General features: G+C 46.6%; 1 protein-coding gene across 4 annotated transcripts in view; it reads right to left on the minus strand.

The window, feature by feature from the left end:
• Window positions 1-384: 384 nt before the first annotated feature.
• Window positions 385-15,540, minus strand: part of GARRE1 (granule associated Rac and RHOG effector 1) — a 92,041-nt gene continuing 76,885 nt past the window's right edge. For all 4 annotated transcript variants that reach the window (XM_066348263.1, XM_066348265.1, XM_066348267.1 and 1 more), the window contains 5 exons: window positions 13,876-14,909; window positions 7,893-8,058; window positions 6,923-7,060; window positions 3,390-3,468; window positions 385-2,888 (listed from right to left, as the gene is read on the minus strand). In XM_066348263.1, coding sequence (XP_066204360.1) covers window positions 2,580-2,888; window positions 3,390-3,468; window positions 6,923-7,060; window positions 7,893-8,058; window positions 13,876-14,909 — 1,726 coding nt within the window. In that variant the 3' untranslated portion in view covers window positions 385-2,579. The remainder of the gene's footprint in view (window positions 2,889-3,389; window positions 3,469-6,922; window positions 7,061-7,892; window positions 8,059-13,875; window positions 14,910-15,540) is intronic.

A 15,540-nucleotide genomic window follows, 5' to 3' on the forward strand; every position in this document is an offset into this window, starting at 1 on the left:
CATATACCGGGCACCTGGAGGAGTGGTGGGAGACCTCATCCCTCGGTCTGCTCTTTGGAAAGTCTGCCAGGGCAGCTGATAGCATCTATGCTTGGTGGAATGTGGGTGTTGGCAGGCTACAGTGCATCCTTCCTGGTGGTCATCACAGAGGCCTCGGCTTTGGCCTTAGGGAAGCCAGCAGGAGAGGTGTGGTAGGTTGTCTTGCTTCCTGCTCACCCACCCCAGTTTACCCAATACCCTCAGTGGTCTTTCCCCTTTTAGGGTCTCAGAATCAGATGACAGGTTGACCTAAAAACCAACTCAGTCCCAGCTTTTCAAAGTAATGAATCAGGCAGGGCTTCTGACACAGTGTCTGCTGCAGTTCATTTAAACAGACACACAAAATATATTATTAAATGTATATTTTTAATAAAGCCAATAGTTAATTTACTTATAGGAGCTTTAAAAGATACAAAATGTAGAGTTCCAGTTTGGAAGCATAACTATTCACACGATGTCCTGCTGATGCCTGAGCAAGGCAGCCACGCCCGGCCACGCAAAGGACACACACACTCACATACACGCACACACACACTCACATACACGCACACATATACGCTTTGGAGAGACTCTCTGCCAAGCGCAGCACCTGGAATTACCAGTGTTCAGAGCAAGGCGGTGCTGAGAACACAGCACCTACCAGGAGACCACACAGACAGCTTCACACAGTCTCACAGCCCATGGAGATGCAATTACAAAATGTCTTAAGAAAAACAGACTAGAATGGGATAATTCCCAATGTCGATGTCAGCTGTCGGGGCATCAAGGACTGACCTCTGACCAGTGCGAGGTCTTGGGGAGGCACTATTAAAACGAATACTTCAGTATAAGAGAACTCGAAATACGGGGTACTGTGGACACATTACTTAAGGAAATAGAAAACTAACTTACAAGTCAAAGAGCCACAAACAACTTCAACAGAGGTTAGTGCACACACTGTGACACAAAAGCCACGCAGGGTTGGTGCAAAGCACGTGCCTGAAAATAGTTCTATGTACAAAATAGTTCTCTGTAAACATGGTGAGGTGAATGTTCGGAACCCACGGTGAAAGGATCATAAAAGTACAGGCAGCAATGGCATCCCCACACAGCACAAGACAACACCCAAGGCCTGGAAATAGCCTGCAACACAGTACTAGAAATTCGGATGGCTGGGCTCAGACACCCTACGGGTCCTCTATAATTAGTGTGTATACATACATATATATTTTTTCTTTTTGGTATTTTTTAAATATAAATTTACTTATATCTGTAGAAAAATGAGAACATAAATGTATTATTACAATTTTTGCTGGAAAAGGTTATATGGAGTTAGAAAGAATAAACCATTTATTAGTAGTTAACATATATTAAAATGGTTTAATGATTTAAGAAAATATAAAAAAAATATTAATACTGTCAAACTTTCATACCAGAAAATATTATGGATTTTTTTCAATTAGACTTTTTCAAAGATGAAATATGAAAAATTTAAATAAGTTTTATATAAAGAACTTCTGTAACTTTGATTAATATACAGTGGGATATCTATTCTATATAGATATATTTATTATTATTTCTCAATTTAAGCACCATTCAATTCTTCTGGATCCATTCTGGCTGGAAAATATCCCTAAATCCACAGGATGTTATCTATTTAATGGCATATGTTAACTGAAAATGAGGTGTTTTTTTTTTTTTTAAGAAAATACTTTGAATTAATTCCTATCTACATGTTAATTGGTTTGTCTTAAGCCAGCTCACAAAGTTACTGCAATTTGAAGTGCAGGTGTCTCTGTGCCACGTGCCACGTGTGAGACTGGGTCGAGTCTCTGGCCTTCTGTGGAGGAATCAAGGGCAACAGGTCTATCTTTACCCTGCAGGCAGTAGCCAGCTGGCTCATCTCCATGCATCATCAGGAATACGCCTCCAATATCAGCTTTATGAGCCTCCCTTTACAAATCCAACAAAGGCTGCACCCCCTGGGGGCTGCTGGGGTGGTGAGGTGATTGCTTCTGATCTCAAATATTCTACATGTTGCCCATTTTGTATAAGCTTAAATAAAAATAGTGTTGAACAAACCTCCAGCTGCTATCTTAAAAAAAATCCAATGCATTTTAGGCAGGAGATTTTTTAACTAAAAACCTATATGAAAAATAGCTGTACAATACAGTGATTGGTATGGTCATCACTCAACATGTTAAGAGGGGTAGGGTTTCAGAAGAATGGTCAGTTTTGCAGTCAGCCTCCAGGCCTGATGCCTTCCCAGCACACACGGTAGGACTGCAAACTTGAGAGCTATGTTTCTCAAAGTTTGGCCTGTGGCCCAAGTGCATCAGAATCACCAGACCTGCTTATTAAGCTCAAAGATCCCAGCATTTCCCTGAGGAGGGTCAGAGACCTCCATCTTAAGCTGGCCCTCCAAGGGTCTGATGCCTCCAAAGTTTGAGAAGCCAGGCCTTAAAGGCTTGGAGCTGCCAACCACCCCCATCCCCAAGGATCCCTGCCTGGGACAGGGGTGCACTGGTCCCAACAGCTTTGGGTGGGCAGGCAGGCCTGGGTCAGTACTGGGGCAAGTAGGCTGGTCTGCGCTCAGCCTTCCCAGGGAAGGCCTTGAAGCCCTTGGGCGCTGCCTTGTGTGCTGGTGGAGGTGGGGGCTGCGGTGGGGTCTGCACGTAGGTGAAGGAGGCGGTGCTGCAATCGCTGGTCGCAGCCCACACCGGGGACTGCAGCATCTGCATGGTGTCGTTCCACTGGCTGCCAGGGCTGGCGACGGCATAGAGTGGTGTGCTTGGGCTGGGCAGTGTGCTGGGCAGTGGGGAGGGGTGTTGCCAGGGCGCTTTGGGTGGCCACGTTTTGGTTTTGTTATCCTGAGAGACAAAAGAAGGTTCTTAGTGGCATTTCTGGCAATTTATCACTGCTTCCCACCCCCCCAGCTCTCTGGCCCTATTCTCACGCAGGAGACAGGTGGCAGCTCTCCCTTTCCCACAGCAGGAACAGCACCGTCCAATAGAACTCGCAGTGATAGGAATGTTCTGTCTGCACTGTTCAGTACAGCGGCCCCTTGCCAGTTATGGCTACTGCAACTGAGGACCTTATTTTATTTATATTTAATTAATTCCCATTCAAATAGCTACCTGTGGCTAGTAGCTATCATACTGGACAGCACAATCCCAGAGCTTTTTCTACATATGGCTCTGAGTCAGCTGAGCTGGCAAATCAGACAAAATCATGGGGGAAAAAAAGTTGTTCACCACAAACAAAGAATCCATCATTTAAGAGGCCTTCTTAAAACTTCAGCTTTGGAATCTTGTTCATGGTCTGTATTGCATAAAGCCAGCCCTCCATGGCCAGAGCAGAGCCAATAATACCTGATTCACGTCCTCCACTGTGGTAAGAAGAGGTGGTGAAGGCAGCGTGCTGGTCTCCTGCTCTCCGCTGCTGTGCTTCCTGAAAGAACCAAGAGCTCAGTGCAGTTGTTGCCTGGCTTCCTGTCCAGCTTACCTTCAGGGAGAGCCCTATCCAGTTGGCTCAGGTGTCTGGGGCACTGGACTTGGGTACACGTTGTGCAGGGGATAGGGTGAGTCACCATCAAATGCTTCACTCCTGCAAGCCATCACAGGGCTGGGGCTAGGGTAGGGGTGGCAGGCATAAGTACAGACACTGGCTGTTTCAGCTGCTCTGAATCCAGCTCTGGCCTTTTAATTTATTCAACAGATACTATTTACTATGCTGTGTGGATATGTGGTTAAAAATAAAAAGGCTGTTAAGTTTCACAACTGACATGAAAAACATATGATAAAATGTTCAAGGAAAAAGGCAGGATGTAGCAGGCTCAGAGCGAGGTAAATCAGGCTATCTGCACTTTTGCATGCAGACAGCTATCTGCAAAGGTGACAGGTGACTTGTTAGATGGCTCATCAGCCTCTTTAATTCCCATGTCTCAAACAGAAGTCTTTTTTTTGTCTGAAGTGAGAAGTGAGCAGACAGAGACTCCCGCATGTGCTCGACCGGGATCCACCTGGCCTGCCCACCAGGGGGTGATGCTCTGCCCATCTGGGGCATTGCTCTATTGCAACTGGAGCCATTCTAGTGCCTGAGGCAGAGACCATGGAGCCATCCTCAGCGCCCGGGCCAATTTTGCTCCAATGGAGCCTCGGCTGCGGGAGGAGAAGAGAGAGACAGAGAAGGAAGGGGGAGGGGTGGAGAAGCAGATGGGCGCTTCTCCTGTGTGCCCTGGCCGGGACTTCCACATGCCGGCCGACACTCTACCACTGAGCTAACTGGCCAGGGCTCAAACAGAAGTCTTAACTCCACCTTGGTTCCATCCTGCTTCTCCTGCAGTCCTCCCAGTCTTGGTTCATGGCAGCCCCTTTCACACAGGCAGATGCTGAGTCCCAGATGTGCCTGTCACTCTTGATTCTTCTCTTGCACAACCTGACTGTCAACAACTAACCAGTTACTCCCTCACTGCATTCAGCTTTCTGCTTGTCAGAGACCTCCCTGACTCCCATTCTGAAATGAAAATATCTACCTGCACCCTGTGCTCTCTGCCCCTCAAATCCTTTCTTTTTCTTCACAGCATCTAACCACCCTGACATATTTAGCTTTTTTTTTTTGGTATTTTTTTCTGAAGTGAGAAGCAGGGAGGCAAAGAGACAGACTCCTGCATGCGCCCCACCGGGATCCACCCGGCATGCCCACCAGGGGGTGATGCTCTGCCCATCTGGGGTGTTGCTTTGTTGCAACTGGAGCCATTCTAGTGCCTGAAGCGGAGGCCACAGAGCCATCCTCAGTGCCTGGGCCAACTTTGCTCCAATGGAGCCTTGGTTACAGGAGGGGAAGAGAGATAGAGAGGAAGGAGAGGGGGAAGGATGGAGAAGCAGATGGGCGCTTTTCCTGTGTGCCCTGGCCGTGAATAGAACCCGGGACTTCCACATACCGGGTCGATGTTCTACCACTGAGCCAACGGGCCAGGGCTATATTTGGCATTTTGTTACTTCAATCTGCCTTCCTGCAACAGCATATAAATTCTATAAGAAAGAGGACTTTATTTTGTTTGCTGCTACATCACCAGTGCGTGGTATATAATAGGTGCCAATGAATAAATGAATGACTTTACTTCTCTGAGTCTCAGTTTCTGCACCTGTGAATTGGGGATGAAATGGTACTTATATAATAAGGTGGTCGCGGCCCTGGCAGGTTGTCTCAGTGGTAGAGCGTCGGCCTGGCGTGCAGGAGTCTCAGGTTCGATTCCCGACCAGGGCACACAGGAGAAGCGCCCATCTGCTTCTCCACCCCTCCCCCTCTCCTTCCTCTCTGTCTCTCTCTTCCCCTCCCGCAGCCAAGGCTCCATTGGAGCAAAGTTTGCCCAGGCGCTGGGGACGGCTCCATGGCCTCTGCCTCAGGCGCTAGAATGGCTCTGGTCGCAACACAGCAACGCCCTAGATGGGCAGAGCATCGCCCCCTGGTGGGCGTGCTGGGTGGATCCTGGTTGGGCGCATGTGGGAGTCTATCTGGCTGCCTCCCTGTTTCCAGCTTCAGAAAAATACAAAAAAAAAAAAAAATAAAATAAAAAATAAGGTGGTCGCTATGGGCTGAATTATGTCACCCTCCAATTCATATATTGACCCCAAATTCATATGTTGAAGTCCTAACCCCCAGTACTTCACACTGTGAGTATATTTAGAGATAAGGTGTTCAGACAAGTAATTAAGTTAAAATGAAGTCATTAGGGTGGGTTCTAATCCAATATGACTGGTATCCTTATAGGAAGAGAAGATTAAAACACAGACACATACAGAGGGAAGACCATATGAAAATACAGGGAGAAGGCAGCCATCTGCAAACCAAGGAGAGAGAGCCCTCAATGGAAATCTACCCTGCTGATACCTTGGTCTCAGACTTTTAGCCCCCCAAACTGTGACAAAATAAATTTTTGTTGTTTAAGCCCCCCAGTCCATATTCTGTCATGGTGGCCCTAGCAAATAAATACAATGGTTGTGAGAACTGAGAAAATGTACACAAATGCTTAGCCCAGGGCCTGGCACAGAGCCTAGCCCAGGGCCTAGCTTATCTTAGCAATCACTGCCACTACCAATGTTACTCCTCTGTGCATCCTGGCCCAGGTACCCTTCCTGCTTCACCTACCACTCCCCATTGCCTATCTACTGAAGCCTAACCCTGTCACCTGAGGGCTGTGCAGCCTGGCCACCCTTCCACTCCACAGCTGACTGCTGATGCCCGGGCAGCCCTGCATGCTTTTCCTGCCCACATCCTTCAGACCGCCAGCTCTGGGCCTCTGCTTCCTCACACCCACCAAGTTTCTTTACTTCTTTGTAACCAAATTCTTCTCTTATTTTAGGGCCCATTTTAGTTTGTGACTACTTTTGAAATTTCTTAGATCTGAATATACTATATTGTTATTTTTTCCAACTTTGAAATATCATTCAGAGGTCATTTTATCCAGTTCTACCTTTGATAAATAAACTGAGGGTCAGTCTGGGCCAGCCCTTTGGAGGTACAAAGCCTATGAGTCCTGATTAGAACTTTGTTGTCCTGGTCCTACTCCCCCCAACAAAGGGCTGCTTCCTGCAAGGCACAGACCAACATCAGCAGACCCTATCTCAGGATCCTCCCTTGTCTGACGTACTGGTATTTTTTGGCTTCCACTGGCATGAGACTGTTCTACCAGCAAAAACTCAACCCAATGATAAGTCACCTGAGCTCTAAGCCTGTGTGGTGGCCCCACAGAGGCCTTGGCAAGACAGTGCCAGCAAAGGCCCCCTGCCTTTCTCACACAAGGCTGGCTGGGAATGATGGGACTCCCGAGCTCTCCAGAGGAATGAGCTTTGGATCACATTTATGCGCCCCTCTGTCTTTTGACTTAGAAATCTCTTCATACCTTCTCTGCTTGACAGCAGCAACGAGGTCAGGCCCTGAAAACATAGAGAACAAGCTGTCTCCATTGGCAGAGGACGTCTCATCACTTGAGCTGGCTGAATCCCCCTGAGTGCCTGACCAGCCGCTGTGTAGTCCATCCCTGAAAGCCAAAGAGACAAGTTGGTCCCGGGCCTCCTGTCGCCAGCCTAGACACTGGCTGGACAGCCTGAGGCCAGCCCCCATCCTCCCACCCACGCTCTAAAAGAACAGTCCTTACCTCGCACTCATCTCACAACCAAATAGTGGTCTCGTCTCTTATACGTCAGTGGACCTGCCTTGTTCAAGGGTCAACTGTATTTTTGATCCAGTTAGGATTCATATATGCAGAGAGCAAACTTAAATTATATGTGGATTTTCAACTGCACAGTGGGTTGGTGCCCCTAACCCGTATTGTTCCAAGGTCAACAGTAATAAATATGCATCACTGCCCTTTTTCCCCTCGGGAGCCTGTTGTTTATATATGAAATTCATTGTAGAGCAAACAAAAGCTGAGGTGGTCTTTAGCCGTCCACATTTATTAACCAGGTGAATAAGAGATGTGAAAAGTCAACCCCCAGTTGAAAATCCATAGTTCTCTCTATATATTGGCATATGAACCATATACCTTTGTCTTTGGTAGGCTATAAGATCATATTCCATATATCACATGGGTTTCACAGACATGCTCATTTCAGCATCAAGACTGTGTTAAACATGTAATTATTTTACAAATACTATCAAATAAGATCCTTGTCCAGGGTGGAAAAATCTGTCTTGAAAAATCAGTTTTATAAGGACTAAAGTCAATCACAAAACTCTGACCCCCTGAATATTTGACCATGTGTCACTCTCAATGCAGGCTTGGAATTGCACTACCTGAGAAGAGTGCACCAAGGCCCCACGGGGGACACTCAGATCCCAAACTCGGCTTTACTGCCACACCCAGCACTTACCCTTCTGTAAAGAACTCTGCAAAAGGCCAGGTCCGATGGGCATCATCCATGGGTGGCCAGTGTCCCCGTGGGTTGCCTGGGCGGCGACCATGTTGGACTTGTCGCTTCTGCTGCATTGCCTGGCTCACTCCTGCCACATAGCGTGCAAACTCAGGGTCTGAACCCACTGTGTTAAGAAAAAGGGACAAACAGGGTTTGGAGCCAAATTGGCCTCATTTCCTTTGCTACTTTCTGAGGATGTGCTGGTCACACACACAGAGTGGTGAGGAGCGGGCAGGCCTGCGGTCCAGAGCTGGCTGCAGGATGTGCCTAGCAGTCGGCAATGCTGAGATGGGGCTTTGAGCACAGAGGTCTGAGGTTCACGTATGGTGAGTGCTAAGGGACTGTCAGGAAGGCTAATTCCCAGGACAGAGGCAGGCTGAATGTGAATGAAAGAGAGAGAGAACACTAAAAGTTTTATCCATGACTAAATATTAAAGACAAATACTTTTAAATTTCTCATTATCTAATGCTATATGTGAAACAACTTGGGAACTCAGTTGATGACTTCAGCCAACTAATAACCTAGAAGCTATAAAGCATCAGGGTCAGCCAGACAGAGAAGATATGCTATTCCCACTTAGGCCCAACTCAAAGCAAATATTTTCCTGAATAATGGATGGCAAACCTGCTCATTCAGACTGAAGACATTAAGAGTGGTAATGAATTAACATGAAAGTTCAGAATGTATTAAGAGGTAGCTGGAAACATACTGGGCAGAGCTGGGTAAGGATGTGCAAGGCAGTACACATGGGAGAAAAAACAGCACAGAAGGTATTTAGAGAAAAAATCAAACAAAAGCCATGGCAGGAAAATATCTATAGGTCACTAACTGAATATGACTCAGCAGTGTGTACGTGTTAGCTTCAGGCTGGGAAAGATACTAAACACGATCTCACAGTTAGCTTGTCCTCAGGGCCACTGCAGGAAACTGCGCCCTTTGCTCACTGCAGGCAGATGCCCGCTAGAGGGGAGAGTAGGGGCTGAAATCAAGGCCCTGTCCCAGTGAGGCAAGCCATGCCCCCAGGGGCTGCGTGTACCAGTCCAGAGGGTACCTTCTGTAAGTCACCTGTCTAATGGGAGTGCCCTTCCTTAATTTGAAAAGAGGTCTAAATAGGCTTTCTGCCCTTGGGACAGGGCCTGCAGAAAGCTACACTGAAGACTTGAAGATCATAAAAGAACACCTGGAAGAAAATGTTGGTAGGATTCGCAGGCTAAGGACAGAAAGACTGTCTGGTATCAACAGTGATAAAATTCTGCCGAACACAATTCATACTTTAATTACATGACTGTCAAAACATGTACAGGCTCTTTATCAGCAATCAAGAAAATGTGCCATGACTGCCCCAGTGGCGCCAAGGTGGGCTTGCTCCTCCATGACAGGTGGAACTGTTTGCCCTTCCTGTACCCCAGGGTACAAGGTTCTCCTCATCCACCCACCCAGGGAAAGCAAGAGCCAGAGGGCATGAACAGCAGCTTGAGAAATGTTTAGAAGACATAGGAAAACATTTTTCCCTTTAACAGTTAATGTAGGGTTGTTTTACCAGGGCATCTCCTCTCCTGGTAGTTATATAAATATTTACTATACTTATTTACAATATCACAGTGCCCTCCTTGTGAATGAAATATATTTCATATTTCTATAAACCTTTTGCTAAACTAAAGAAAAAACTAATTCATTTCTATATATAATATTTATCTGGTACTACCCACCTTACCAGAGTTGCTTACTAATTCTAGAAGTTTTGTTTTTTTAGTAAGTCTTGTTTTTTCCAATTCTGTTGCCAGCAAAGAGATGTACTTTATAATCTATCCTTTTCTAGAGCTTATAGCTCTTATTTCCCGTTTTTGTCTTGCTATATTTTCTAGAAAGTTCATTACAGTTACATGCTATCGGTAGTGACAACTGCCACTCCATTTGTGTCTAGACTTTTTTTAAGTGAGAGGAAGGTAGACAGTGAGACAGACTCTCCAGTGCCCTGAGCGGGACTCATCTGGCAACCCTGAGCTACCTCAATGCCTAGGGCCAAAGCTCAAACCAATTAAGCCATTGGCTGCGGCTGGGCTGCCGGAATGGGAACAGAAGAGAGAGAAAAAGGGGAGAGGGACGGGAAGAGAGGTAGACAGCAGCTTCTCATCTGTGCCCTGAACGGAGAACAAACCTAGGGCATCCGCATGCTGCACCAGTGCTCTATCCACTGGACGAACTGGCCTGGGCCTGGGTCTAGATTTTAACTGAAATTTTGTTTCACTATACAAAGTGCTACTTACTCACTGGTAGCTTTTGGTAGATAGTCTTATTTTGTTTGTATTTTTCTGAAGTGAGAAGAGGGGAGGCAGAGAGAGACTCCCGCATGCACCCAACCAGGATCCACCCAGCAAGGCCACTAGGGGACAATGCTCTGCTCATCTGGGCCATTGCTCCATTGCAACTGGAGCCATTCTAGCGCATGAGGGGGAGGCCACGGAGTCACCCTCAGTGCCCGGGCCAACTTTGCTCTAATGGAGCCTTGGCTGCGGGAGGGGAGAGAGAAAGTAGAGGGGGAAGGGTGGAGGAGCAGACGGGCGCTTCTCCTGTGCCCTAGCCGGGAATCGAACCAGGGACATCCACACACCAGGCTGACACTCCACTACTGAGCTAGCTGGCCAGGGCTAGTCTTTTTAATATTCAGGAAATATTGTTCTATTCATGTTTTACTTGGGTTTATTCTTTTTTAAGAATTGCTAGTGTCATTTATTTTTTTTTATTTTTTTTAATATTTTGTTTATTGATTTTTAGAGAGAGGGGAGAGAGAAAGAGAAGGGGGAGGAGCAGGAAGCATCAACTCCCAAATGTACCTTGACCAGGCAAGCCCAAGGTTTCGAACCGGCAAGCTCAGTGTTCCAGGTCGACGCTTTATCCCACTGCGCCACCACAGGTCAGGCAGCTAGTGTCATTTATTAAATGTCTTCACAGCATCTATTGCTACATGACTTTTTCTCATGTAGTTGGTTGATCTGATGGATTACTGTATAGTAGCAGAATTCCTTATACCGAACCACCTTACAACCTTGAAGTAAACCATGTCTAGTAACATATGACTCTTCTGATGCATTGCTGGATTTTTTTTTTCTTTTTTTAAGTGAAAGCAGGATAGTGATACAGACTTCTGTATGTGCCCCAGCTGATGTTCAAATCAACTGACCTATTTTTAGCACCTGAAGCTAGCACTGGGACTAACCCAGCAATAGTCAGTGCCCGGGGGCTGATTTTCAAACAATCAAGCCACTGGCAGTGAGAGAGAAAGAGGGAGAAAAGTGGGAGAGAAGCAGACAGCTACTTCCCCATGTGCCCTCACTGGGAATAGAACCCAGGACATCCATATGCTGGACCAATGCTCTATCCACTAAGCAAAACCACCAGGGCCTGGATTTTCTTGCATATATCCACACTCTGAAATGACATGCCCTATAGTTTGCTTTTTGTATAATTCTTATACAGTTTTTAAACTAAAAATCATGCTTGCTTTATAATTACCTTTCCATTCTTTTACCGAAATAGAGCTAGGCAGGTTCTCTACTTCTTGGTACAATTTTGGTAATATATGTTTTATTAGAAAACAATTCATTTTTCATTCAGTTTTCAAATGTGTTGTCATTAGTCATATGTAGTAATGTCTTAAAGTCTTAAAGTTCTTTTTTTTTTTTCATTCTTCCAAAGCTGGAAACGAGGAGGCAGTCAGACAGACTCCCGCATGCACCTGACCAGGATCCACCCAACATGCCCACCAGGGGGCGATGCTCTGCCCATCTGGGGTGTCGCTCTGTTGCATCCAGAGCCATTCTAGCGCCTGAGGCAGAGGCCACAGAGCCATCCCCAGCGCCCGGGCCATCTTTTGCTCCAGTGGAGCCTCGGCTGTGGGAGGGGAAGAAACAGACAGAGAGAAAGGAGAGGGGGAGGGGTGGAGAAGCAGATGGGTGCTTCTCTTGTGTGCCCTGGCCAGGAATCAAACCTGGGACTCCTGAACGCCAGGCCAACACTCTACAGCGGAGCCAACCGGCCAGGGCCTTAAAGTTCTTTTAATCTCTGCTACACTTATAATATTTATGTCTCCTTCCTCTTGGTTTTGCTTCTCTTTGCTCTCTCTTAATCAGGCTTATAATAAATTGGTTTATATATTTTATTGGTGTCCCAAAGACACTTCTTTTACATTTATTTAAAATTTTTACTGTTTTCCTTTTAAATTTAATTAATTATGGCTCTCATCCACCTGGCATGCCCACCAGGGGGCGATGCTCTGCCCATCTGGGGTGTCGCTCTGCCGCAATCAGAGCCATTCTAGCACCTGAGGCAGAAGCCACAGAGCCATCCTCAGCGCCCGGGCAAACTTTGCTCCAATGGAGCCTCGGCTGCGGGAGGGGAAGAGAGAGACAGAGAGGAAGAAGAAGGGGAGGGGTGGAGAAGCAGATGGGCGCTTCTCCTGTGTGCCCTGGCCGGGAATCGAACCCGGGACTCCCGCACGCCAGGCCGACGCTCTACCACTGAGCCAATCGGCCAGGGCCTCATCCTTTTTTTTTTTTGTAGGTCTTTTTTTGTTTGTTTCAAAGATTTATTCATTTTATAGAGGGGAGGGGCAGAGAGAGAGAGATAGAGAAAGAGAGAGAGAAGGGCAGGGGGAGGAGCAGAAAGCATCAACTCCCATATGTGCCTCGACCAGGCAAGCCCAGAGTTTCGAACTGGCAACCTCAGGGTTCCAGGTTGACACTTTATCCACTGCGCCACCACAGGTCAGGCAGGCTCTCATCCTTAATTAATTCCTCCTTCTAGTTTTTTTTGTTTGTTTCTAAGTTTTGGGGGTTTTTTTGTGACAGAGAGTGAGAGAGAGGGACAGACAGGAAGGAAGAGAAATGAGAAGCATCAATTCTTTCTTGCGGCACCTTAGTTGTTCATTGATTGCTTTCTCATATGCGCCTTGACTGGGGACCTACAGCAGAGCGAATGACCTCTTGCTCAAGCCAGCAACCTTGGGCTCAAGCTGGTGAGCCTTGCTCAAACCAGATGAGCCTGCACTCAAGCTGGCAACCTCGGGGTTTCGAACCTGGGTCCTCTGTGTCCCAGTCTGATGCTCTATCCACTGCGCCACCGCCTGGTCTGGCCCAAGTTCTTTTTTTTTAAGCAAGCACATGTGAGCAACGGGGAGGGGAGGGATGAGAAACATCAACTTGTAATTGTGGCAGTTTAGTTGTTCATTGATTGCTTCTCATACATGCTTTAACTGGGGGGCCTCAAGCTGAGCCAGTGACCTGTTGCTCAAGCAAGAACCTTGGGCTCAAGCCAGTGACCTCTGAGATGAAGCCAGTGACCCCATGCTCAAGCTGGTGAACCTGCACTCAAATTGGAGACCTCGGGGTTTCAAACCTGGGACTTCAGTGTTCCAGGTCAACACTCTATTCACTGTGCCATCACCAGTTTGGCTTTTTCTAAGTTTTTTTTCTAATTTCCTAAGATAAGTCTGGTGGTATTTTCACACTGTTTAGGCTGGGAGAAGCTGTATTCTATGAAGGCAGGAGGGTATCCTACCACATTTCATAGGTCCTGGAGTTTAGGCAGAAGAATCACGCAACAAGAAAAGAAGCCTACAGGGGCTAGCTGTCTTGGCTCCCGTGAAAGAGAGGGCCGAGATGAGCCCACATGCACTACGGGACTTTGAGCCATTCAAGTAACTTCTCTTATGCCTCCATCCTGTCCTCTATAAAGTGTGGAAAAGAGCTCCACTTCCCTTTGCAGCCTTTCTCACTGCTTCTTACCTTTGCTGAACCTGCCCCTTACTTGCCATCAGATAGTGAGAAAGGGTCTTTAAAGTCACTTTCCCCTACATGTAAAGCCATGGCAGACCAGCCCTATAAAGTCCTCAGTAACTACATTTATGTTAAAACCCTGAGGTGGGGAGGGGGGCTTACGTACCTGCAGGATCAAAAGGCAGAATCTCTCCCAACATTCCAAAGACTCCATCACTTTGGTCACGGTTTGGCCAGGTATTATTTCTAGGTCCCTGTGGCTTCTGCCCCAAAACCTCTGACATCACATTATCCATATAGCTGCTCACCAGGCCCAAGCTGTACAAGTCAGAACTGAGATCAGATATGCCAGGCCACTGGCCAAGAGGAGACAGACCCACTCCAATGGGCTGTGCTGGCTGCTGGGATGAGCCATGCACCCATTTCCCAGGGGCTCGGGGCTGGGATGGGGGCTGCTGCGGCCCAATGGGTTGGAGCAAGTGTTGATAGTATTGGACCTGGGGCTGTTGCTGCTTTGGGGACTGCTGCTGAGGTACCAGGCCTGGCTGGGGTGTCAGAGATGTATGTGCTCCACCTTGGGATGGCCGGGGTGGAGGGGGCACGGGCAGTGGTGGCTGCTGTGGCTGCATGGCTCCTGCCTTCTGTTCAGTCACCATGGTTGTGGCAGCAGAATTACGCCTTGTCACTAATGGGGAGCCCTGATGTGACTGGCCCATATTAAAGCCCGAGAGAAAATCTATAACCTCTTGCATTTCCTGATCAGTTGGTAAGTTCATTCCCTTCTCATCCTTGCCATCATCCCCTTGCAGCAAGTTGTCACGCCTCTCCATGAGAAAACCATTGGCCACTTGATGACTGGAATTCTGAGCTGACTGTGAAGGGTCTGGAGTCCTAGGGAAATTACCAATGTTTAAAATGCTTTGTAACCTTGAATCGATATTACTGGGCATTTTGGCTTTCTCTTCCAAACACCCAGCTACGAAGATGTTTTTAGAAGGGGCATTTAGGATGGAATAATTTGTGTTGCTGCTGGAGCTGGTACATGAAGTTTTCTTGGTGAACCGGGACGTCAGTTTGGAGAACGTCTTCTGCAGGCCGCCTGAAGATTTGCTTCCATTTCCAGAAGGCAGGTCAGCCTGGTTCCCAATATCACAGATTTCCCTTTGAAGCTGGATCTGTATGCAGGGTAAAGCTTGTTCCCTATTTAAAAAGAAATGTATTAAAAATAAATAAATAAAAAACAAATACACAAATTGGACAATGCAATAGATATCTTTGTATTTAAGACTTTAAGAACAAAAAGGAACTCTCTGGGTGGTATTTAGTTCATCTATTTTATAGATTGAAAAAATAAACACCTGAGAACTTTAACGCTTTGAATAGTGAGTTTTCTCACGCTTGCTGACCCTTGGGAATGAGTTTTTTTCAAAAAATGAAATTAGTTCTAGTTACAGTTTTATTAACTTAAAATCATGTTTGTTTGATAACCAATTTATGGAAACAAGAATATACATTTGCCTTTTTTAATGTTGTTTTACACATTTTTAAAATAAAAATTTTTGTACAATTGTACACTAGATGGTCAGGAGTCACAAGGACTAATATGAATGTTTATACTACTGAAAGGGTTAAGTGTATATAGTTTAAGTACTTACTATCTATATTTATTATAAAGAAATCTACAGTATCTAACATAGGGCTGTGAAAACTACGTCAAGATTCTGGCCTGAGGATATTGAGCAAAACCGTCTAACTGCAGAATAGGACAGCAAGGCACGGCTAGAGTGGGGGACGAATGGCAGAGGCCTGCTGTGTGCCTGAGAACAGAGAC

Source organism: Saccopteryx leptura, chromosome 9, assembly GCF_036850995.1.
Source record: "Saccopteryx leptura isolate mSacLep1 chromosome 9, mSacLep1_pri_phased_curated, whole genome shotgun sequence".
In the NCBI taxonomy this organism is placed as follows: domain Eukaryota; kingdom Metazoa; phylum Chordata; class Mammalia; order Chiroptera; family Emballonuridae; genus Saccopteryx; species Saccopteryx leptura.